Genomic DNA, 21,880 nt, shown 5'->3' with positions numbered 1-21,880 from the left:
TTACTATGTCAGAATTACCATACATATTAGGGCTGGGGAAAAAAATCTGTTCACCTGAAGCGCTTACCCTGAAAGTGACAGCAACCTAATAAACCTGCTGCTGTCTTTTATTTTAATGTTAATCGGACAACAAAGGACAAAGAAAAAAATCACTCACTGGTCTTGACTGAATATCTTTGATTATTCATTTCATATTTGTGCTTTTCCTCATAATTTGATTCTTTAACCTTATTCATGAAGGTTATGGATCAAAAACAACAAAGGCAATGACTAGGCCTATTTTTTTTAATTAATTTATTTATTTATTATTATTATTATTACTTTTTGGTGGAGCCAGTAAAAAAATTTGGCCGGGCAAATAAAAATTTGAACCACTGACCCGACCAGGCCAGTAGAAAAAAATCCTTAACATCGAGTCCTGAGACGGAGATATGTGTTGTATCGGTGAATATTACATGACATCATATCTTTTACTAGTGGACACGAGAAAGTGAAAAATGGTGGATGGAGAGAGGTCTACCAATATATGACCTGCACCATCATGTATAAGTGTATCATTCAACTTTACCCCATGGTCTAGAGTTAAAAAAGCAAACAAAAATTGCAATACATATCGCAATACTTGTAGAATGGCAATTCTTAAAAATAACAATGCATATCGTATCAGCACGTAGGGCTGGGCGATATATGGAATGCTTTTGTCACGCGCATTTCGTCAGTAAAGCCGGTTCCCTGATTGCCGCTAAATCGCCATCACCTGCTTTCAAATGAAGCGGCATTTAATAGACAGAGCCGTAGTTCACTGATAAGCCACGCAATATCGCGTTCAATATTGACGGCGATTCATATCGATATTGAACGCGATATTGCGTGGCTTATCAGTGAACTACGGCTCTGTCTATTAAATGCCGCTTCATTTGAAAGCAGGTGATGGCGATAAATGCCGCTTCATTTGAAAGCAGGTGATGGCGATTTAGCGGTAATCAGGGAACCGGCTTTACTGACGAAATGCGCGTGACAAAAGCATTCGATATATCGCCCAGCCCTATCAGCACCCAAGTATCATGATAGTATCGAATCGGGAGATAGGTGTATCGTCCCAGCCCTAATACATATGAGGTTGGTTATGTGATGCAAATCTTCAAAATGTAGCCTATTAGTTTACAAATCATGCTATATAGTAAGTGTTTTGAGGTCATAATGTAGCATTGTCCAAGGAACTGGATGAAAATTGCATGTCTTCATTAATCGATAATCTGCTCCTGTATCATAATTTGTGTAGACGGTAAAAAATTATTTTTTTCTTACTGCCACTAGTGTCAGATGGAACCTGTATTGAATTGTATGTATAGGTATGTTTTGGAGTTTTGCAAAAATATAAGTAGAGGCAAGTGTTTTGTTTGTTTGTTTGTTTGTTTGAGCCTATATTGATTAGCATGATATATCTTTTCTTATTTGAAATTTTACAGTTCCAGAGATTTCAGTCTTTCCTCTTTCAGATACGTAGGAGTGGTACCAAGATGGCCGCCAAGTGCACTGACTGACTTTTAAGGGACTTTGAGCTTTATTATTTACATTTGCTCATACCAGAGTCATGACTAGACTGGTCTGCAGAATATGGTCCGATGTTATGCCTGCTGCAGTTTGTCTATTTATAGCAAGAGCAATAAAATTTGCACCTTTCTGTAGGCGAGGCCCACAAGTCAGATGCTGTTATGATGCAGGACAGGTCAATGTACTTGATGATTATGGAGGCAAATTGTGTAGCTTTGGCACAGAAAGGTTGCCCCCTCAGCCTGCACTAACCTGGCATGAGCTGGTGTTGCCATCGTTCCTATCATCAATACACTGAGGAGTAGTTTTATTTGTACTGCTTGATTACACACCCTGACCACAATGTAAATGTTGATCCTCTCAAACAAATATTACTGGATAGCACATTTTGAAAGGGTCAAAGTAAAGATGTTTTTGTGTGCAGCATTGCGAGTATACCTGGCAAAGTCGGGTGACTCATTCAGTGTCTGTGTTAGGCCATCTATGGCTAAGTCTCCTCTGTCCACAGGTCAGAACAAGTTTTCATCCTGATTAGGGTGGACACAGTATTATATTCTATAGATAGCCCTTGTAGCTGCAGCCCTGGACAGTCCATGTCAACCTCGCTGGTGCTGTGTCATCACTTTCAGGGCCAAATATGACCCACTTTACTGACACACTAAAGCTACTTTACTGACACACTAAATCTCATTTTAGCCAGAAGCAGTAGCTCTTAGTGTCATTTTCAATAAAAAGAAAGCAGTTATAGCCAAACAAGATGTCACGTTCCATCAGTTGGACCAGGATAGAGGTGCAACATTTTTGCATACGCTGTTCCAGTCTGCAACATGTTGATCTGGAATGTTATCCGCCTGTACAGGTGCTAAAAATAGCACAACGGTCTCAAAAAATAAAAATAAAAAGATTACTGGCGGATATCCTGCATGGCTTCAGTAGTTCTGTGCAAATGTCCCACTCGGCATGACCCACAAAAACCATGCATGTTCGTGCTGGTTAAGTAGATTTATGTTGATTAAAAGCTGGCCCTTTTTGTGATGATAACCTCATTCCAAACCTATGGAAGCTTGTTTCCACCACTGAATAAAAAAAATGTAATTGCAACTTTTTATCTCACAATTCTGACATTTTTCTCACAATTGCGAGTTTACATCTCGCAATTCACACTTTATAACTAACAATTCTGACTTCATAACTCGCAATTGCATGAGTAAACTCGCAACTATGAGGGGAAAAAAGTCTTTTTTTCTCTCAGAATTGGACTTTATTTCTCACAATTGTTTTTTTTTTTTTTTCCTTGCAGTTGACTTCATAACTCGCAATTGCAAGTTTATTTCTTGTAATTGACTTTTTATAACATTATTGCGACTTTATATCTCACTATTCTGAGAAAATAAGTCAGAATTGCAAGATATAAACTCACAATTGCAAGAAAAGTCAGATAGGGCTGCACAACGATTAATCACGATTAATCGTTTGCAAAATAAAAGTCTGTTACGTAATATGTGCGTGTTCTGTGTACAATAATTATTTATATATAAATACATGCACATACATGTATATATTTAAGAAAAAAAATATATTTATATATAAAATATTTATATGTAAAATAAAATATATATAAATATGTATATTTATTTATACATGTATATATTTCTTAATTTTATACATGTGCATGTATGTATTTATATATACATAATTATTATACACAGAACACACACATATATTACGTAACACACTTTTATTTTGCAAACAATTAATCACGATTAATCGTTGTGCAGCCCTAAAGTCAGAGTTGCAAGTTTATATTTACTCACAATTCTGACTTTATTTCCAGCAACTGCGAGTTTATATCCCACATTTGACTTCATAACTCGCAATTCTGAGTTTATTTCTCATTGACTTTATAACTCACAATTGCAACTTTATATCACACAATTCTGAGGGGGAAAAAAAGTCAAAATTGCGAGATGAATATCAAAAATATATCTTTTTTTTTTTGTGTGTGTGTGTGTGTGTGTATGTGTTCTGCTGAAGAAAGTAGTTCATAAAAGTTTAGAATTACATGAGGGTGAGTAAATGATAATATAATATTCATTTTGGGGTGTATTATCCCTTTAAGAATATTATGTAGACTGGCCCAGACCTTCGGTCAAGTATTTCTCCTCATGTACCATATCTAGAGCAAGTGTAACAGGAAGGTGATGATAAACCCTAAATGAGACTAAAGGTATTAAGCAGGTGAAAGCAGCCTTTGCTTAGACTGATGTAAGTGGAATTGAGCTGAAAGGAGTATGTGGTCAGTGTAGTTGAGAGGCAGTGTGAACGATCATGAGGTTAAGTTTACAGTGGAGAATTTCTATTCCTGTCTCTTTTCCTGATACTATCTCAAGTATCTTTCTAGCATTTATCATCTTCTGTTTATTGTCTTCTGTATGGGCGTCTTTGTGTTTGGTCTTTGGTATGTGTGAGTGGGCTGTGTGTATATTTCTGCATGTTTTATAAATGTTTCCTTCCTCCTTTCCACCATTTTGATAGAGCAGCCCAGTTCTGATTTTATAGAGTGAATCTCAAGAAAGCATGTTCAGGTAACCTTTTACCTAGGGCTGGACGATTATGGCCTAAAATCAAAACCTCGATTATTTGTACATTTTACCTTGATTTACGATTAATGAACAATTATTTTGTTTGTTTGTTTTTGGGGTTTTTTGCCCTCGTAGTTCTCTGACAAGGTTTGTACTGTAAATATGATTGACTATTAAAGGTTTTTTCAGTATTTTTTTTCCTATTGAAAGAGTGATCTGACATGACATAGCTCACTTTCAGCAGTTATTTTATCTATGGTTCATAACATTTCAAGATTTCTGCTCGTTGTAAATCAGATGAAGATAAATTGGCACAGTACCAGTACGTAATGAGAGTGATTGCGTGTGTGAATTAGTCATACCGTCTCTCTATTAATTGTGAAGCTGTGGGTTGTAAATTTTTACTTCAAACGTAGAAAAATATATGCTACAATAACTTTTGAGTTTCTAAGCTACTTTAGTGATAAATCACAGGACAGCGCTGACCCTAATTTTACCCTAAAATCAAAGAAAAGAAGAAAAAAAAAAAACTTTTATAAGATTGTTGTTGGTTTTTTTTGTGTGACTTTTTCATGAAAAATCTGCACATTTTCACCTAATTTTCCATTACCTTAAAACATTCAGATATTTTCCTTTTTTGAGTTTTTTGTAAATTCTCATTGGTTATTCTCATTATTTAACCAATATAGAAGTAAAATTAATTAAAAATATATTATTTTTACCGTAGTAAAATGTAATTATTTAATTATACAAATACACATTATTTTAATGAGAATTAAGCATATTTTTTCCACTGTAGTTATATTTGGTTATATTGTTTTAATAATAATTTTATATTATCTTAACTCAATGATACACTTGTCATTACTATAATAATATTAAATTGAATATAATAATAATTTTATATTGCATTGAGGTAATGACACTTGTTGAAATATAGGCTTACATGTCATTAAATGTAAATTTAAAAAAAACAAAAAAATGTAATTTTCTGTCATTGGTGTCATCAAGGATTTCACTCCTGTCATTTTTTTGACTTCCAAATTCACACAATTCATATTTTGTTTCTCAAGGTTTTTAGGGTGTAATATTATCTGGACATGTTTGACAGGTTTCATGAGATTCACTGTATAACAAGGGGTGCTCAATCCTGTTCCTGAAGGTCTGCCTGCTAAGCTTAGCTCCAAATTTATTCAATTAAAGCTGAACCGATTAATCAAGATCTTCAGGATATACTTGATAATTACAAACAGGTTGGAGCAGGGTTGGAACTGAACTCTGCAAAAAGGTTGTTCTCCAGAATTGGGCACCCCTGCTTTACAACATTTAGATCATCTGGACATATATCTTTAGTTTCCATCTTCTTTATACTTTTATATGTGTCTGTCTGAGTATTTTGAGCACTTTGGCATCATGAATGTATTGTGCAGGTTGCAGTTCCCACAGTTGGCCCTGCGGCGGCGCCTAGGCCAGCTGAGCTGCATGTCCCGGCCTACTGTCCGCCTTCGCTCATGGCCTCTGTCCTTCCTCTACTACATCCTGCCCTTTGGAACGCTCAAACCTCTCGCCAAAGTAGGCTGGAGGCCCACAAGCAGAGTAAGTACAGGTGGAAACATCAAAGAGTCAATAGACTTATGTTGTGTGTGTTTGAGTGTGCAAAATCTCACTATCCAGAGACATTAATGACATCCATCAGTGTGTAATCAGTGTATTATGGGCATTTGTGATTTTGTTATGCAAAACAGGTGTTACCTTATGGATGATGCTGTGATCATGTGAAGCCTTACTGGAACCATTACAGAATAACGACCTAGATCTGGGATCAGTTCTCTCTATTTTTTAACCCAGAGAAATAAAACCTCAAAACTGATGCAAGGTCAGCAGAAAGAGCTGCTGCTATCAGCAGATGGCTACTTGCATATGGACCTGCTGAGCTCTGTGCTCCATTGGGACTTGTGTGAAAAGAGCCATTGTCCCATGATGCAGCTCTGAACTGAGGAACACTTTGTCTCTAGACCCAGTCGAGGGCACCGTGCCACGGTGGTTCTGACACCACTATTGTTCACTTCCCACGAAAAAATTGCCAGTCAGCCCATGCTGATGCTCAGAAGTAGATACCGTATCTCCTGTGGCAGACAGGAAGTTACAGAGAAATAGAAAAATGTTTTGTTTGTTAATGTAAATCTGTAGTTCTAGAATGAATATATATATATATATATATATATATATATATATATATATATATATATATATATATATATATATATATATATATATATATATATATAATATATAATATATATATATATATATAATATATATATTTTTTTTTTTTTTTTTAACTCATTTACTGGATGCTTTTATCTACTTACAAATGAGGACCTTTACAAAGCAGTTCATCATAAAAGCCAAGAATAAACTAGGAAATGTACTAGGATATAATAGTGCTGTCAGGTCTTGTCGGTATCGTATTTGTGGTGGCATTCATGTGCATTCAACTCATAAAGCCGTAAATAACTTAAATGGGGGGATGGGGATACCACAGCGAAATACCACAATACTTAATAAGTACAAATATTATGATAGCATAAAATATGCTGCACAAAATATGATAGCATTGTAATATACAATAGTTTACATTGGCTTCCTGTATTAATTCCTAAAAGCAAAACACACCTGATGCACGTTCTTTGTTTTTCATTTTCTAGAAGTAGAGTAAAAAAATAAAATAAAAAAGTGCTGTATTTTTGTGTATTTAATTAAAGTGTTAGTTTAAAAATTAAAATTATTCCATAATGTACTCACCCTCAAGCCATCCTAGGTGTATGACTTTCTTCTTTCGGTCAAACACATTTGGAGTTATATAAAAAAAATATTCTGGCTCTTCCAAGCTTTATAATGGAAGTGAATATAGTAACCGTGATCTAATAATTATATTATATTATTATATTATATTATATTATATTATATATTATATTATATTATATATTATATTATATTATATTATATTATATTATATTGTATTATATTGTATTATATTATATTATATTATATTATATTATATTATATTATATTATATTATATTATATTATATTATATTATATTATATTATATTATATTATATTATATTATATTATATTATATTATATTATATTATATTATATTATATTATATTATATTATATTATATTATATTATATTATATTATATTATATTATATTATATTTATATTATATTGTATTATATTTATCAGTACAGTCCAAAAGTTTGGAACCACTAAGATTTTTAATGTTTTTAAAAGAAGTTTCGTCTGCTCACCAAGGCTACATTTATTTAATTAAAAATACAGTAAAAACAGTAATATTGTGAAATATTATTACAATTTAAAATAACTGTGTACTATTTAAATATATTTTACAAAGTAATTTATTCCTGTGATGCAAAGCTTAATTTTCAGCATCTTTACTCCAGTCTTCAGTGTCACATGATCCTTCAGAAATCATTCTAATATGCTGATTTGCTGCTCAAGAAACATTTATGATTATTTTCAATGTTGAAAACAGTTGTGTACTGTTTTTTTTTTTTTGTTTGTTTGTTTTTTAAGGATTCCTTGATGAATAGAAAGTTCAAAAAAACAGCATTTATCTGAAATACAAAGCTTCTGTAGCATTATACACTACCGTTCAAAAGTTTGGGGTCAGTAAGAATTTTTATTTTTATTTTTTTGAAAAGAAATTAAAGAAATGAATACTTTTATTCAGCAAGGATGCATTAAATCAATCAAAAGTGGCAGTAAAGACATTTATAATGTTACAAAAGATTCAATTTCAGATAAACACTGTTCTTTTGAACTTTCTATTCATCAAATAATCCTGAAAAAAAATATTGTACACAAATATTTTGTACAATTGTACACATTAAATGTTTCTTGAGCAGCAAATCAGCATATTAGAATGATTTCTGAAGGATCATGTGACACTGAAGACTGGAGTAATGATGCTGAAAATTCAGCTTTGCCATCACAGGAATAAATTACTTTGTGAAATATATTCAAATAGAAAAGTTATTTTAAATTGTAATAATATTTTACAATATTACTGTTTTTACATCATAAAAGTAATCCACATGGCTCCAGGGGCTTAATAAAGGCCTTCTGAAGTGAAGCAATGCATTTTTGTAAGAAAAATATCCATATTTAAAAACTTTATAAACTAGAATCACTGGTTTCCATACGCGAGTCAATTCCGGCCGAAGAGTGAACTTTGTCCTGATGGATGACGGATTGACGAACGTGGATGTGCAGAGGATAGAGCAAAACAAAACCTTGATTATGAACTAGAAGTCTAAAGCAAGAAATTTAATTAATTTTTAAAAAGAAATGTCGGAGGAGCTTGAGTTTGTTTTCCAGGCCTATTTGTTTGAACCGTGAGAGGCATCTAATCTCACCTCAGCTAACACTACACTCACATCCTATGTAATACGCTGGAACTCTATTCTCTCATGAACGCACAGACCGATGATACCGGAAGCTAGTGATTATAGTCTATGAAGTTACAAATATGGATATTTTTCTTACAAAATCCATTGCTTTGCTTCAGATGGCTTTTATTAACCCCCTGGAGCCTTATGGATTACTTTTATGATGGATGAATGCACTTTTTTTGGACTTCAAAAAAAACGCCCCTTCACTATGATTTATAAAACTTGGAAGTGCCAGGATATATTTTAATATAACTCAGCTGTGTTTGTCTGAAAGGAGAAAGTCTCATACACCTAGGATGGCTTGAGGGTGAGTACATTTTGAGGTGAGCTAACCCTTTAAGAGAAGGTACAATGCCATCTTGCTCAGACAAGTGACTTGAATGCACCTGATGTTGTAAACAACTCGTAAATACGAACTTCCCTGTAGGTCTTGAACGCACCATGAAGTTCTTTTTATGTTAAAAAGCAATTGATATTTTTAATTTTAATAAGTAAATAATAAATACATTTTTTGAAGAGCTTACTATAAATAACGTATCAATCTTAGCATAATGTGTATTTTCTGTTTAAAAATGTGAGAACCTAAAATGACACACTTTGTGGATAAAGAGCCTTTTTCTGGGTCGGGCAACATTTGGATATCCTTCACTTCCTGCTTGTTAAACCTATAACCATCATCTACAACCCACCACCTTGTAAGACTCCAACAGTGTCCGCATTTAGCCTCCTGTCTGTCAGCTGGGATTGAAGCTACAGTAATCCACTTACACTGAACTCCCAGGCCAGCTCCTGTACTATGAGCCCCTGTACTATCTGTAGCACTGATCTAGGATCACTCCTTGCCCACATCAATATTGATCAGTGCGATACACTGATCTCAATCCAAACACTGGAGCACGTGGTGCACAGAGGGTGATGTACAGTCAGTCACATGTAGCTGCTGGACTTATGCTGCCTTCACATGATCTTGGGATTATCGTAAATAAGAGTTTCCTAGGTTAAAAATAAATGAATAAATAAACTGCACACGAACGCCTTCTCATGCTGAAAGTTGAATGCGATAAGCTCATATCCACGACTTCAGCAGTGGGAATGATCATATTTCCTATAGCAGGTGAAGGCAGCATTACTACAACAGGTTTTAAAACACTTTAGATACTCGCTTGCATTAAAATTGACTGTATACATGTCTGTATAAAATGTTTTTTTTCAAATGTTTATTGCAAGGTAAAAGGCATTTTTACAAGCATTCTTTATTATTAATTCATAAATATTCATGTTTTTGGGGAGTACAACCATTTTGCATTCTGAACTTACCTTGCCTTGTTATGAAAAAAATGTGACATTTTAAGAATATTTTAAGTTGCCGAAATTTTGATTCATCAAATATTTATGGTGTGTTCTATTCAAAATCATATTCCTTCTTGATATCTGACTTCTGATAATAAAGCATTCTGTTGTCAGCTGATGTATAAAGAAACAAAGTGGCAATCATCCTGTTATGCTAATTTTAAAGGTTCCTAACTTTGTTTTGGAGGTCTCCTTTACATGCATCCAAGGTCAAAAACTCATTTTTTCATAATATACATTGCAGCATCACCTCTTTTCTCACCGTCTGAAATGGTTCAATCACTTTAAGTGTGTTTATGTTCCTCTTTGCGAACGTTTGCTGTTGATTATTATACAGATATTTGAGCATGCCGTCTTCAAACTCTTTCTTTTGGGTGTAGGTTACAATCTACAAGTCCATACCCACACGACTGCTCTCCAGAGCCTGGGGTCGCCTGAACCAGGTGGACCTGCCCAATTGGTTACGGAAACCTATCTTCAGATTGTATATATGGACATTTGGAGTCAACATGAAGGAAGCGGCAGTGGAGGATCTACAGCACTACAGAAACCTGGGCGAGTTTTTTAGGCGCAAACTCAAACCTCAGGTCCGGCCAGTGTGCGACTCGCACTGCGTGGTAAGTCTGGGTTTTTAACTGTAGAAAAAGAGGAATTTTTTTAATTTCCATTCACTTTCATTCAAATGCAAACCCAGGAGAAACATATGCATTGAATTTTCATTTCACATCATGTTGTGATCGTTTGGTGACCTGCCAGTTTGTTTTGGCTTTAACTAGTATAGGACCTAACCATTGTATATTGTTGTATTGTTTTTGTATATTGTTAATGACATATAAAAGAATATATGAAGTGTAGCATATGGCAGTGTAACAGGAAACCTGAGTAGATGGTAATTATTATTATTTATTTTTTTAAGTAGGTGGTTATAAATATTTAAATAAAAATATTTTAATATTTTTAATTATTTACTTGAAACAGAAGCCCTTGGAATGTTACATCATTTCCTGTTGCCTATATTTGTTATGGGTTCTGAAATAATTGCATGCTTAATCTAATGTTTATTTTGATTTTATAATTTTGCATATTCCAGCTAATCGAGCTAGTCTGTTTTTAATACAGTATGAAGAAAACTTACGAAATATATAATAGATTAATACAACGAGTGACCGTTCGCTCCACAGATCAGTCCAGCTGACGGCAAGATCCTTCATTTTGGCCGTGTGAAGAACTGTGAGGTAGAGCAGGTGAAGGGAGTGACCTACTCCCTGGAAACGTTCCTCGGGCCACGCACCTGGGCAGAGAGTTTAACAGCTAACAGAAGTAAGTCTCAATTAATTTGTCATTTGACCAAGTAGGACATGTTTCCGGAACAAAAATTCTTTGATGTCGGATCATAACATCAGAAAATCAGTTTACACTCACGTTCAGCAGAAAATAAGATGCATACTGATTGTCACAACAGTGACAAAATTAAAGCAGCTCTGATCCCATCCGCTCTCAGTCCGGGATTCGGTTCAGTGAAAGTAAGTTCATATAACATTGAAGAAAGACTTGTCATGTGAAAGCAATAATAAAAGAGGATTGAATTGGACATTATTTTACAGTAAGACAACAGAATGGAAAGCATAAATTAAATATACATTTTGAGATGTATACAGTCCGTATTGTGAATTTCTGTATCACTGTATGGTTGACTTCATATTTCTGGTTCCTCATCACATTTTGCTAACAATTTTATAAAATATCAAGACTGTATTGTCAAAATGTTTTGCACCAAGTGACTTAATGTAACAAGTGCCTGGAAAAGCTTGTTGAGCAAACTAACCATAATCCACACTACTGTTCAAAAGTGTGATGTTGGTTCTTTTTTTTTTTTTTTTTTTTTAAATGTTTTTGACAGAAGTCTCTCTTGCACAACAAGGCTACATTTATTTGATCAAAAATACAGTAATATTGTGAAATATTATTATTTTAATTTAAAATGCCCGTTTTCTATTTTAAATGTATTTCAAAATGCAATTTATTCCTGTCATGGCAAAGTTAAATTTTCAGCATCATTACTCCAGGCTTCTGTGTCACATGATCCTTAAGAATTCATTCTAATATGTTTTTTCAGGATAAATAGAAATTTCAAAACGACAGCATTTATTTTTGTAACATTATAACGTCTTTACATTATGTCTTTACGGTCACTTTTAGATCAATTTAATGCGTCCTTGCAAAATAAAAGTATTCATTTGTTTTCATATAACTGACCCCAAATGTTTGAACTGTTTTGCATCTCTAAAATCGCAGGGAAATTATAGATTGATATGAATATTGAAAGCACTAAGCCTTAAATCGGATCTGACCAACAAAGAACATCATGCAAAGCTTATAGACCATGTGATATAAACTCTCCAATATCTTTCATATTTTTTCCTGACAACTATTGAACTATTGAATCATCTTGGTTTTATTTTTCTTGTCCTGTTTAGATGAAGATGACCCTGGCACATTCCAGGATGCCCTGGTCACTAAGGAGGGGAATGAGTTGTTTCACTGTGTAGTTTATCTGGCTCCAGGTGACTACCACTGCTTCCACTCGCCTACAGACTGGAGGGTGGCACACAGACGGCACTTTCCAGGTCAGCGGCATAATATGTTTCTCTCTTTTGCTCTCTGTTATTTTGTTTTGCTTTCTGAAAATATGATTTGTTGTTAAAAAGATTAATCAACAGGGACTTTAGGTCTTAAATGCTTAAGTTATAAGCGTCTTTTCTAATCTGATGGCGACTGAGCAGTGCGATACCATCAGTGCCTGGTTACATAACTGAAGCATGGTTTATGGTCTGATACGTATGTTTCTATCATAGGTTCTCTGATGTCCGTGAACCCAGGAGTTGCACGATGGATCAAGGAACTTTTCTGCCATAATGAGCGGGTGGTCTTGAGTGGGGAGTGGACGCACGGCTTCTTTTCACTCACAGCTGTAGGAGCGACAAATGTGGGATCTATACGCATCTATTTTGACAAGGTTAGAATTGTTTTGCTCTGCAATTTGCTCATAGCTGAGATTAAAATGTCCATATTACTCTTCTTTAGCTCGTATAGAAGAATGAAAGTTTAAAGCAATAGTTTCCCCTGAAAATGAACCCTAAAAGCCTGACATATGAAAATTTATCCAAAAAAAAAATCGATTGTATAGTATAATAAATAACAGAATATGCTCATACTCAGAGGAAAAAATACCTCAGATTTCATTTTTTTAAATTCAATTTAATTCCTAAACTATGCAAAAAATATGCATAATTCTGATAGTGTGTAATGTATATCAAAAAGATCTTTATAACGGTATAGCAAACTATTTGCGTAAACTGCACATAAAATGAGTTTGCACTCTATATCTTACGATAATATGTCTTAGTAAGAAAGATGATATTCAATTGGAAAAACATAAATCAAGGCAATACAGTGATGACTGAGAGAAATAAAACAAATAAACAGTTTTTGGAATTATACTAAAAAAGAATAAATGATCAATCAGATGACTGTTGAGGGCATGTAGTAGATTACAAGATCACGATTCTCCCACGATTCTGAAAAGGCAACTAAACAAAATAACATAAATAGTTCTGACAAACTATTAATTGCTGGAAAAAATATTTAATTTGAGTAATTTAACACAAACACAGATTTGAATGTTCCGGTATGATTTTGTCAAATGTTTAAAAGATTGGGACGGGGGTGTTTGGACTTGACAGAATGGCGGTGTCTTTTAGTTTTTCGCTCCGTTTGGCCTAAAACATTCATAGTCATCCAGTTTGAATTGTTGACTTCAAACACAGAGGTTTTTCATGTTTTCCATCACAGTGCTCTCCCCATGTTAATGATTTTTTTCCAGCCTTTAGCTACTGCCTTCAACGTGCTGGATCCTTCACTGGACACCAAAAATTACTCACTCCCGCTAAACGTTTACTTAGTTCTTGCACTTGGGAACAATACAAGCCAACACCATTATAACTAAAAGTTTGCTAAGAAGTATTTCCTAATAAAGCAAGGCAGTATTTGACTGGTCAAGCCACCTTTATTTATATTGTGCTTTACAATACAATACAGATTGTTTCAAAGCAGCTTTACGGTTATAACAGGAAAATTATGCATTTTGGAGGTTGTTCAGCTGAAGTCAGTTCAGTGTTTATTCAGTTCCGTTGTGAAGATCATCAATAAAGTACTTTCATTTAATTTAATCTATAAAGCAGTTCTGCCAAAAGAAACGTCAACGTCCAGCTCAGTCAGGTTCTCATACAACATCGTCAGTAGACCTTTGAGTAATACTGGAAATATTAGTATGAATTACAGCAACACCTCCCCTTTTGCCTTTCAGATGAGGCTCATGTTCATAACAGTAATCTTGGGGGGAGATTTATTTAAAGTAATGTAATCGTCTGGTTTAAGCCAGGTTTCTGTCAAACAGCACATCTAGGTTTTGATCTGTGATCATATCATTTACAAAAAGTTCTTTTGTAGAAAGGGATCTAATATTTAGCAAACCAAGCTATATAATTTGTTCTTGTGTATATATATCTTTTTATTTGTTGAACATAAATTTTAATTTTTACCCTTAAATGGTTTTTCTTTGTATTTCCTACTTTGAGGAACAGACACAATTTCTATATGATGATATCTAGGTGAAAGAGTTTCTATGTTGGGATTTATCTGACTTCTGTAACGTGAGGTGGTTAGCAGATGGTTGGTTTAGACGGTCTGTCTGCTTCCTAACCTGAAGAGAAGCACCATCCCAGAAGGGATGAAGACCATCTCTATTCAAAAGGTCAAGTCTGCCCCAAAAACTTTTCCAATTGTTTATGAACCCTTTATTATTCTGTGGACACAACTTAGACAGCCAGCCTTTGAATGACGTCAGTCTGCTATGTAGGGGGAGGGGGCCAGAGCAAATTACAGTGTCCAGTATTGTACTTGCAAGTTCACACACCTCTTTAATGTTATTTTTAGTGATCTCCAACTGGCGAATTCGGACATCATTAGTGCCAACATGAATAACAATCTTTACGATTAGCATTAGGGCAGCACTTTAAATTTGCTTTGTCAGGCCCTCTCTGGCTTGTGGCAAACATTTGACTATGGTGTCTGGTGTCTATTTTCACGTTCCATACAATAGAATCAGCAATACCTAGGGCACTTTCAACAGGTTTCTCAGTGGGTGTGACACTGAGTGGGGAGAACCTGTTTGATGTATTAATCGGAATGGAATACAGTTGTTTTGTCCCCAAAACTTTGCTGTCTCACAGTAACCCAGTTGGCTCGGTCCATAGCAGACAGGTGGTAGTGGCCTTGGACGCCAACATTGCCAGTACATTATGGGTGTTGACGTTTTCCTACCTATTGGCAAAAGGAAAGACAACAGCCTTTTTACTTTAGTTCTCTCTAGTCAGGTAGTATATATATTCAACTGCATAGATAGTGACATTTTATTGAAAGTCCATTTTGTAGGTTGAAGTACCCCTTTAAGTTAAACCTGTATAATTATGCTTGGTGAAGAGAGATGTTTGTTAAATATTAGTATAAGTAGCCTAACATAAAGATGCTGAGCATCCTAATATCTAACAAATAGACTAATGGTGCTGATATTCAACAAACAGACTAAATAACTCACCTTTAATTGTAGGAAACGAAGTCCTAATAAGAGAGACTCTAATACAGATTGATGCAAGGAGACAGGGGATGCAGTGGACACAGAAACATGTGCTTCAGTATATCCAGAGCACTTGGACTAAGTTCATAGTTCATCTTGGTTCAAAAGTTCATAGCTGTTACATTAGAAATATTATGGTTGTGCAACATCTAGTTCATGGCATCCAGCTGTTTGTTGAGCCATTTTTGTACTGCAACTATTTTTAAAGCAGTCATCTGTCCGGTCTGGCTCCCGGGAGCAAGTAGCACACCATAAAGAATCCACACAAGACGTTTCTTTAATCTCACAAATAAACCTGTGGATTCTGCACAAAAACAGGAACATTGCTCACAGCAGGCGATTTGTCCTGCAGTGCTGAGATGTGTTGTTCACATAATATTTTTCTGCTTTGAAAGTTGTAGCTGTAGGCTTTTACGATGCTGACCGTAGGAGTGTTATTGTTCACTAAAACATAGATAGATCTAAATGTGTCTCCCTTTCCAGTCTTAAGCTGATTAAAGATCACTAGACAACCTAGTCAACTAATCAGCCATTCTGGTGGGATGGGAACTTAAATTTTAAGTTATACCAATTATCTTTCAAAGTGCTCAGGTTTGTGGGTTAAAGGGTTAATTCACCCAAAAATGAAAATAATGTAATTTATTACTCGCCCTCATGTCATGTCGTTCCACACCCGTAAGACCTTCGTTAATCTTCGGAATGCAAATTAAGATATTTTTGATTAAAACCGATGGCGCAGTGAGGCCTCCATAGACATATGACATTTGCAATGACATTTCCTCTCTCAAGATCCATAAAGGTACTAAAAACATATTTAAATCAGTTCATGTGAGTACAGTGGTTCAATGTTAATATTATAAAGCGACGAGAATATTTTTTGTGATCCAAAAAAACAAAATAACGACTTGTATAGTGATTTCAAAACACTGCTTCAGGAAGCTTCGGAGCATTATGAATCAGCGTGTCGAATCAGAGGTTCGGAGCACCGAAGTCAAGTGATTTCAGCAGTTTGGCGGTTTGACACGCGATCCGAATCATGATTCGACACGCTGATTCATTTATGCTCTGAAGCTTTCTGAAGCAGTGTTTTGAAATCGGCCATCACTAAATAAGTCGTTATATTGTTTTTTTTGGCGCACCAAAAATATTCTCATCACTTTATAATATTAATATTGAACCACTGTACTCACATGAACTGATTTAAATACGTTCTTAAGTAAATTAATGGATCTTGAGAGAGGAAATGTAATTGATGGCTATGCAGGCCTCACTGAGCAAAAATATCTTCATTTGTGTTCTGAAGATGAACGAAGTGTGGAACGACATGAAGGTGAGTAATAAATGACATTATTTTAATTTTTGGGTGAACTAACCCTTTAAGAGACGCCTGCAACAGTAGTTAAAACAGGTCTCCAGTTTGTTCTTCATTTTCGCTTGAAGTATATCAGGGCCTATCTTGTTTAATTGCTGTATAGCCACAGAATCACTCTTGTTGATGTATGATATTTTCTGTAAAACCAATTGTTTTTTTTTGTTTTGTTTTTTTAAAGCATTAGCAGAATATTGAGCTACACCGCTAAGAGTGGATTTGGCCTCATTTCTAATGGACCACAATCAGACCACTAGACGATAGAAAAAATGTGTAAAAATGTGGGTTAATGGGTGAGATGAGTGTTTGAAAGTAAATGCAGTAGCACCTCTTTTGGTGTATCCTGATATGATAAGTGGTATTTCAGTATCAGGAATGTGACCTCATTGAGCTGTGCCCCTGCCACAGTTCTTAAATTGCATGTTTTCCCTAAATCTAATGGATTTGGATTTTATTCGTATTAACATGAAAATGGAGGTTTCCCATCTGTTAAAAGATGTATTTTTAAAAAGCTTGTACCAATTTGGTATGAGTGCATTGACATTAACAAGCTGCTTTTTCCTTTTAGGAACTCCGTACCAACAACCCTCGCTACAACAAAGGAACTTACAATGATTTCAGCTACGTAACAAACAACAACCAAGAAGGTGTGAGCATGAGAAAAGGAGAACACCTGGGCGAGTTCAACTTGGGCTCCACTATTGTACTGTTATTCGAAGCTCCACGGGATTTTACCTTTAATTTGCAAGCAGGCCAGAAGATCCGTTTTGGAGAACCTCTCGGGACGATGTAACGCAGACAAGAGGGGAACAGAATCTGAGGATGGACACGCCAATCTGTGTGTAGATGCATTCAGGGTCTCAAAAACTAATACACTCACATTTGCAGAGATGTACTCTGTTTGAACTGAGATACATGTGTGTTCATATGTACTCACACAAACACCACTGTTGCATTATTGCCATTGGGTTCTCCCAGTCATTTTGTTAGGCTTTTTTGTTGTTGTAAAATACTTTTACGGCAAAGCTTAGACCATCATGTTGTAAAATATTTGTTTACCATGAATTGCCATCCAGTTTTTTTTTTTTTTTTGGGCTCTAAATTATTTTTATATTTTGTTTTATTAAAACAGTTGTTTTGTTTTTCTGTTTGCCCATATTGCCTTCGGCTGGAGTCAAACTGTGTGAAGGGTTTGAAGAGTTTCATTTCCACAGCTAACTTTGCAAGCCTTGGGAATGTATGAGAGACCATCATTATTTGGTTCCTTCGTTTTTCCCAGTCACTCATCTTTAAAACCTTTCTCTCCGTCCAACTTTTGCTCTTCACGAAGGTGCAAGCCATTTTGACAGTAAAATCGTGGCCACATTTTCTCACTAAGAAAGAGTTTTGGAAAAGACAGGTGAGAATTATCACTGCCGTTGTTCTCTGGCATTGAATTATGCCTTTGCTGGTTGGTCTAGCAATTAGTTTGGAGGTTAATGTAAAGTATTTTGCTGTCTCTACTTGATTAGTGCCAAAACGCAAGATATATTTTTACTAACACACATTTTTTTTGCCCTTTTGATATGAATCAGAGTTCTTGTAATCTTATGGCATGTGTTTTTCGTTCTTGGACTTTTCTCTTTTTTTTTGACTAACCAGCACCTAGCAAGTTTAACAGACTCTAGACCCTGAGCTAAGGATAAAGACCCTCCAGTCTCTCTTAATCTAGACCACATCTGTATGAAGATAAGGGAGAGGACTCTGGAAATTTTGCTTTGAATGTGTTCAAAACCAAACACTGGGCTTTTCTGTGCACCAAGCCACACTCTTGTGGAAATTCTTTTGAAGAAAAGTCTAATTCAATTCATGTAACATAGACATTAATTACAAACTAGTTCCAAGTGCAAGAAACATGTCATTAATAAATTTTGAAGATTATTTAAAAAGTTTGTTATTGTGATATTGCCATTATCATTTGATACCATCATTATGTCATGTTTCGACTGCAATGCTTTTTCAAAAGGGTTGCTGCTTCTTGACCAGGAACTCTTGAGAGCTGGCTTCACTGGCATATTTTTCTCTTCTTCAATTATGTATGTGAAGTATTCGGTAGATTTCATAACCGTTAAAGGTAAAACAAGAAGTGAAATGTTAATATAATACAGAGTTTATGGTGGATTAGTACACTAAGCTTCTCGTGACAGTTGTATATTTATACACAGGGGAATATAAAAAGGACAAATCTGACCATGGTATTTGAGGAAAGTCATTCATCATTACGTAATGCTGATTAATAATGAACAAAGTCTCAGTGGAATATGGATTAAAATGTCAGAGGTGCTTTGAAAGGGATGTATCAGGAGCGCTGTTCAAGCAGTGTAACGTTTAGTTCATTTAAAACTATTTAAAGGCCATGTTTATAATTATTCATTAAAAATGCATACTTAATATTAATTGAAAGACTGCATGGAATATTTGTACTTTTAAAAAATTAAGCTGTTACCCACATGACTATTGTAATGAATTGCAAGATTCATGCAGATTTTAACCTAAAATGTTCTGCTTTTGGTCAGACAAAATGTCCGTTATTTGTCTACTACCTTCTCAATTTCCAGTCAGGACATCTTTCAACTTATAAGCACACAAAGTGCCCCAGAAGGTGAACATGATTTCACCAAGTACAACATGTTCCAGGATCAACACTCCAATCAACCAATCAGATTTGAGGGACAAGTTTACCATTTATGTCAAGTTTAGGCTTTCAACCTGGTTTAGGTGCTTCCACAACAGTGTTATTCAACTATCATTTCCCTCTGGGATATGGGATAAGTTATGGGTAGGGTTAGGTTTAGGTGTTGGGAAAAGGTTAGGACAAAATTTTCGGATGTTGATCCAGGAACATGTCTTACTTGGCAAAATCACAGTGACCTGCAGTAGTAATAGGGAGTCGACTCCAAAAGTCTTTTTCTCATGACTTTTATTGGCAACAACAACTAGCAAACGATGGTGGCTCAACAATTCAAGGTAATCTCATCTTTAAATCGGACTTATTTGGCCAATCACGCTAAAAATGTGTTGTTTTAATAAAGGTATTGCCGACCTAAAGTAAATGAAGCAAATGGAGTCGTTTGGGAGTGAGGAATCGGAGTCGAGCACCCCTACAGTGCAGTTCTCCCCTCCCCGCACACAGTGACAGCGCGCCCGTCTGTTCACTTCTAGAATCTTCTCGTTTCTTCTCCATCCTCCAATCACAGTCAGAGCAGCGCACTCACGCGGCCGAAGGCACGCCTGTTTCGGTAAGCCTCGACCGTTACTTTGACCTTCAGAAATAATAAACCGAGTAAGCAAACATTTAGTGAGTATCATTTTATGTCACCAGCAGTTGCCCATTCCACTGCTGTGGTAATACAACATTACATCCTTAGCTACCTTCTCAATACAGTAGTTGACAAAACACCATTTATTTTATGTTTTATTATCTTTATTTCTGCCGAACATCAAAATACTTAAGGGTATCTGGTCATTTCAAAATGTTTATGACTTAATCTTTTATCATGTAGTCCACTGTGTGAAAATGAAATATATTTAACAAAGTTAAATAGGGTAATACGGTTATATGTGTAATATGTATGGAAAGTTTTATATTATGTATAAAACTAGGCCTATTAAAATATTTAGAGTGCAACATATGGACACGGCAACCATTCACATGCGTTTTTGTGTACATATTTCATGTGTGTCTTGCTAAGAAAGTTTAGACAGGGATATTTAGTAGCACGTTTAGTATCATATCATGCCTTAATATGGGAATAAATCGCCACCATGGTATTTTCATTCGAACCCATCGCTGTAACATTCCACACAGCACAGGGAACTGTCTTCTTTAACTGGTCTTCTGCGGACGGTTGTATTTTAATAAGCGCACTCCCCCTACTGGTGCTAATGGAAGTCTGCAGTGACTGAAGGGTCATTCCTGGGATTCGGTGCCTTTTGTGTCCCCAGTAAAGAGACCATGAACTTACTGCTTACAATATCAATTTTAAATCTGTCTTAGACATAAATAACATAATTTGAACTCTAAGCATATTAAAGTTGATTCAAAAAAATTGAGATATTTTACAGCATTTAAAACTACCTTATCACCATTTTTCCTAGCTTGCGTATCCCATTTTCATGATAAATACACTTACGTGATTTTTCCAAAAATCTTTACATTGTTGGGTATATCAGTAATGTTTCTCTCTAATTTATAATTTTTTTTTTTCAATTATACATTTATTTTAACAATTATAATAAAGGTTTTTTCAAAGTTGATTCAAAAAAAAATATTTGAGATATTTTACAGCATTTAAAACTACCATATCACCATTTTTCCTGGCTCGCGTATCCCATTTTCATGATAAATACACTTACGTGATTTTTCCAAAAATCTTTACATTGTTGGGTATATCAGTAATGTTTCTCTCTAATTTTTTTTTTTTTTTAATTATACATTTATTTTAACAATTATAATAAAGGTTTTTAATGCATCTCTCAAGTTATTGTCCACACTGTTATTTTTGACTCCTTTCCCTTCAAATGAATGTTGGAAATGACATCATAAAGCAGTCATCACTTCTTTTGGAGGGAAACTGACATGTCTGTTTTGACCAGTTTTATCTTTCAAATTTGATGTGGTCAACCTCAATATGTCCACTCTGTTAAGGGAAATATGAAAAAAATTAGTAGAAAAATCATATTATTAAAATTACAATTTTAAAAACCATGCAATTCTTTATTTGATAAACCTCTGGTTATCTTCTTTTTGCTCAGACTTGGTGAAGTTACTGGTTTTAGGTCAGAATATTCACGATAGTGTCCACCCTGT

The 21,880-nt window shown here is 34.9% G+C and overlaps 1 protein-coding gene across 11 annotated transcripts in view; it reads left to right on the top strand.

The window, feature by feature from the left end:
- pisd (phosphatidylserine decarboxylase) overlaps nucleotides 1-19,383 on the top strand; it is a 38,710-nt gene extending 19,327 nt beyond the window's left edge. For 5 of the 11 annotated variants that reach the window (XM_067405874.1, XM_067405871.1, XM_067405870.1 and 2 more), the window contains 6 exons: nucleotides 5,567-5,732; nucleotides 10,348-10,584; nucleotides 11,149-11,287; nucleotides 12,445-12,594; nucleotides 12,823-12,983; nucleotides 17,600-19,382. In XM_067405874.1, coding sequence (XP_067261975.1) covers nucleotides 5,567-5,732; nucleotides 10,348-10,584; nucleotides 11,149-11,287; nucleotides 12,445-12,594; nucleotides 12,823-12,983; nucleotides 17,600-17,824 — 1,078 coding nt within the window. In that variant the 3' untranslated portion in view covers nucleotides 17,825-19,382. Of the gene's footprint in view, nucleotides 1-5,566; nucleotides 5,733-10,347; nucleotides 10,585-11,148; nucleotides 11,288-12,444; nucleotides 12,595-12,822; nucleotides 12,984-17,599 lie in introns of all 11 variants that reach the window. The other 6 variants (XM_067405876.1, XM_067405879.1, XM_067405877.1 and 3 more) reach the window with 4 other exon arrangements.
- The last annotated feature ends 2,497 nt before the right edge of the window (nucleotides 19,384-21,880 follow it).

This window comes from Chanodichthys erythropterus, chromosome 13, assembly GCF_024489055.1.
Source record: "Chanodichthys erythropterus isolate Z2021 chromosome 13, ASM2448905v1, whole genome shotgun sequence".
NCBI lineage: Eukaryota > Metazoa > Chordata > Actinopteri > Cypriniformes > Xenocyprididae > Chanodichthys > Chanodichthys erythropterus.
The sequence above is the reverse complement of the archived record's forward strand: the minus strand, read 5'-3'. Positions and strand labels throughout refer to the sequence as shown.